The sequence below is a fragment of the Drosophila persimilis genome, unplaced genomic scaffold (genome assembly GCF_003286085.1).
Source record: "Drosophila persimilis strain 14011-0111.01,24,50 unplaced genomic scaffold, DperRS2 tig00000000-arrow-pilon, whole genome shotgun sequence".
NCBI classification, from domain to species: Eukaryota; Metazoa; Arthropoda; class Insecta; order Diptera; family Drosophilidae; genus Drosophila; species Drosophila persimilis.
Window position 1 is genome coordinate 227,163 of NW_020825288.1, and position 4,520 is coordinate 231,682.

The 4,520-nt window shown below is 49.4% G+C and overlaps 1 protein-coding gene across 1 annotated transcript; it reads right to left on the reverse strand.

Moving 5' to 3' along the window:
• Nucleotides 1-1,266: 1,266 nt before the first annotated feature.
• On the reverse strand, nt 1,267-4,246 carry LOC113567358. Its single transcript, XM_026994907.1, has 2 exons — nt 3,863-4,246; nt 1,267-1,300 (listed from the first exon to the last, which is right to left on the reverse strand). Exons 1-2 carry the CDS (start codon nt 4,201-4,203, stop codon nt 1,273-1,275), a joined length of 369 nt encoding a protein of 122 aa, XP_026850708.1. The 5' UTR covers nt 4,204-4,246; the 3' UTR covers nt 1,267-1,272.
• Between the last annotated feature and the right edge of the window lie 274 nt (nt 4,247-4,520).

The window sequence follows — 4,520 nt, forward strand, 5'->3', positions numbered from 1 at the left end:
GCAGCAGCTACAGCAGCCGCAGCGCGAACAACAACAGCGACAGCGACAGCAGCAGCAGCAGCAGCTTGCCAACAACCGCTCCCGGCAGAAGATGCAGCCGAAACGCCAATCCTGCGAGGGATCCTGCAGCCAGGCACTGTTGGAGAATACGCAGAGGATGACGCGATTGGAAAAGAGACTGGAAGCGATGATGTCACTACTCACCTCGCTCATCCAATCCCAGGCAGTGACGGCAACTCCAGCAGTTCCAGTGACATCGCAAAATCCACCAACAATCGCAGCAGCAACAGTGGCTGCCCCAGCTCCACAGCCATCACAAAAAACGCCAACGCCAGCCGCCATTCCAGAGACGGATCCTGAAACGGATGAAGAAAACGATGACGATGAGATGTGGACAGATGACGACTCCATGGATGACATTAAGGCCTACGCCCGCAACATGAGGTACCATCTTGACAACCAGATATCCTGGAACGCTGTGTACTAATTGGACACATCTCTGCCGCTGCAATGGATTAAAGGACAAATGCATATCAATCGCATGCCACAACAAAAATTAACAACGGACGCTGCCGCCATCAAAACAATTAAATACTTACCGCCTGCCATTCAGACACACACACACACAAACATCCATTACACTTGGGCGGCCGGACCTGTGCCGTTCGTGTAGATGTGTGTCGTGTCCGCCATCGTCCTTAGCTGGTGGCCGGATCCAGTGCCATGGCATTCAGAGGGCCCTATGAACCTGGAAAAGGAAAAATCCATCAGCCAAACATACGATTAAAAAGGGCGCTCAAAATACTCACCGCCTGCCATTCAGACACACACACACACAAACATTCATTACACTTGGGCGGCCGGACCTGTGCCGTTCGTGTAGATGTGTGTCGTGCCCGCCATCGTCCTTAGCTGGTGGCCGGATCCAGTGCCATGGCATTCAGAGTGCCCTATGGACCTGGAAAAGGAAAAATCCATCAGCCACACATACGATTAAAAAGGGCGCTCAAAATACTCACCGCCTGCCATACAGACACACACACAAACAAACATCCATTTCACTCTGGCGGCCGGACCCGTGTCGCCACAGTAATATGTATGCCGTCAATCCTGGCTCCCAGCTGGTGGCCGGACCAGTGCCACTGGTCCTCCAAGAGGGCAGCCACAGCCGCAACGACTGACGACTTTTGGAAGACGCCAATTTCGACGACCAGGGGGGACGACGGGGTCGGCCGGTATGCAACGCAATGTCTTTACAAGCATTGTGTTTTGCTATGCCGGCCGATGCTTCTTGTCTTCCCTGTAATTATAGTAAAAGATATAGACATTATTTTGAATTGTTATGTTTATTGTAATATTGTAAACGTAAATCAATTGTACCTGTTTTGTCTCGTCTTTGTCCCAGTGTAGTATCTCTTTTATTACCTGTTTTTCCGTCGTCTCCACTCCAGTCTTCTACTTACCTGTATTGTTATTTCTGCAAGTGCTTGTCTCTTTTTATTTAGTGTATTTCCACGCAAAGCACATGCATTGTTTACCTTTTCCCTTTATCTATTTCCCCAACTGACTACGTGTTGCAACACTGCACATTTCTGCACATTTCGATCTCATTTCTTTAACCCCTTCTTCCCCCCCTTATTGTTACTATCGTAATTAGTGCGGTTCTCCGACACCCCACTAAAAAAATCATTACAATCTGTGATAAAACTTCGGCGGCAACGGTGCTGACAATTGATTATCGGTATCGTAATCGACTTTCAAATCAGCATCAGTTGCCGCCACACCCCACCACTACGGCCTAAATTGAGCCAAATTTGCAAGTCTTCGCATAAAACCACTACGTTCCCTATAAACTGCCCGCCCACATGTACATGATACATTCCTAGTCGTCTGCCCTCAGCAGGCGGCAAGGGTAGTAGAGGGGACTGAAGACCAACAACCAACAAAACATCAAGTTGACAAACTCACAGGGGATCAAATCAAATTTTAAGTTGGGGAGAATTTAAGGGAGGAGACAGCATACTTTTGAGCGTGGCCCCATTTTACTTTACTTTCTTGACTCTCACCGCACACACACACACTTGACTCTTGACAATTCATACTTTTGGAGCCTTTTGCCCCGATCGTGGAATCGAGTCTCGAGTCTGGATCTCTGTCCAACCAACAAAAAGTCGTGTCGTGAACGTTGTGGAGTCGAGTCGTGTTCGTGGTTTAGTCCCCCCGTCAAAGTGCCGAAAAGTTTATATCTCTCTCGTTTTCTTTTTCCCTTGCCCCCCCCCCTGCTGAGTGTTAAAAGAGGTTACAAGTGTTTAACGTTGCTGCAGTTTATATGTTTGTAAATTATTGTGCCATTAAATGTACCAGTAAAAAGTGTTTGAGTGCCGTTTAAAGTTAAATTGTAAAAACAAACAAAAATGTACATCTACTAAATTAAGACATATACTGCCCACAAAGATAAATTAATAAAGCAACGCGCTTGGTTGCTGGCGGCTCACACCCCAGCCTCTCAGTTCCTCCCCTGTATGGAGCACTGAGAGCCCTCAACCCAAAGCGGGTATATAATTGGAAAAAACATCAACATCTACAGTTCCTAGTGCTGCTCGTGTAGGTGCTGCTCAACGCACGCCAGTTTCTACTGGTGCTGCCCGTGCTGCTGCTGCCTCTGCTGCTACCTGTGCCCCTGGCAGTTCTGCCACTGCTGTCGCTACCAATCCTACTGCCCTTGCAGCATCCGTGCCGAGCCAGATGACTCTGCACGAGATACTCAAGGAACAGCGGGAAAAACTTGCAAAGGAGAAGAAGGTGATGGCCATGCTGAAGGCCGAGTCGGAGGCCCGTAACAAGAAGCGGACGACCACCCTGGCCTCGCCTATCACAAAGGTGTCGGCCAAGATGGTCAAACGGATGGTATCCTCGAAGGAGAAGCGGGACCCAAACCAGATGAGTATATCAAACTATTATAACATTCTCTCTGATGCTGATATGGATGTGGATGCTGACTGCAGCGAGGGAGAGACAGAAGCCGAGGAACCTGTTCCCACAAACAGGCCCTCTACTTCTCAGACTACCCCCCCGCCTGCCCCTACTACTGCGCACGCTACAAATGCTGCTGCTACTGCTGACGCCAAAATTGTGCGGCCAGCCCCTATTTACATACCAAATGTTACAGATATCTTTCCCCTGCTACAGTGCTTCGATAATGCCATTGGCGCTGGTACATATGATACCAGGCCGGCTGCTAATAGGTCTTTGAAGGTAATGTGCCACACTATAGATGGACATAGGGCCCTGATCCGTCTCCTAACTGAGGGGGAAGGTGTTGAGCACCATACGTTTCGCCTGAAAAGCGAGAGGGGAATGCGTATTGTTATACGCCACCTGCACCGCTCCACACCCACAGATTGGGTGCGTGAACAGCTTGGTAGACTCGGATATAAGGTGAGGCATATTGCCAATATACTTAAGAGATTTACTAAGGAGCCACTGGACTTATTCGAGGTTGAGCTAGAGCCTCAGGATATTAACAATAGTATCTACGAGCTGACGGCAATCTGCAGCCAACGGGTCAAGGTGGAGAAGCCCATACGTACGCCAGGTGTTCCTCAATGTCATAAGTGTCAGATGTTCGGGCACTCGAAGAATTACTGCAACCGAGCAGTTATTTGTTTGAAGTGCGGCGATAAGCATGACCCCAAGGACTGCCCCAAGAAGAGGGAGGAGGTGCCGAAATGCGCAAATTGTGAAGGTCCCCATGTTGCCAGCTACCGTGGCTGTGTAAAGTATAAGGAGTACTGCAATAAAAGAAGAAATGGGTTAGATCAGACCAACAAAATGCTAAATAAACTTTCGATGCCTACCTTACCCGCCACTCAGGGTTTGCGGCGTCCCCGCCAGCCACCCGTCATGAACCAGCAGGGATTTCCAGCACTGCAGCAACCTAGCCGCCGGCGAGCGCGCTCTGGCGCAAGAGCTCCTGCTCCTCCAGCTCAAACGAGCAGTTATGCCGATGCACTCCGCACACGGCAACCAGCGAGTCATTCCCAGCCTCTTCCTGGGAGGCAAGTATGGCATTCGGTGCCACCAACAGCGGCCACAACTGGATACCAGCCCGTGGTGAGCAGTCAGAGTGTCCGTCCTAGCGATGAGCTCAGCCAGAAACTGGACTACCTCATCACCCTGCTGACTCAGGAGCGGATCCAGCATGCGGCCGCCGCTGCTGAATCTACTCAAAAACTGGAAGGAAAAATGGATATATTAATTGAACAAATGACTAAATTAACAGATTGTCTATATGCCAGCATTCAGGCTAACTCCTATGCCAGAAATGTTTAATAATAATCCCAGTAACTCTACCCGCCACCACTGCAATCTAAAGATTGTATTTTGGAACGCCTCGGGACTCCGAGGGAAGACAGCCGAACTTGCGGCATTTGCATGCAGACACGAAGTTGACGTTCTGATGGTCTCTGAGTCTCATTTTAAAAACTCAGAGACCTTCAGCGTCAATGGATACTGTACTT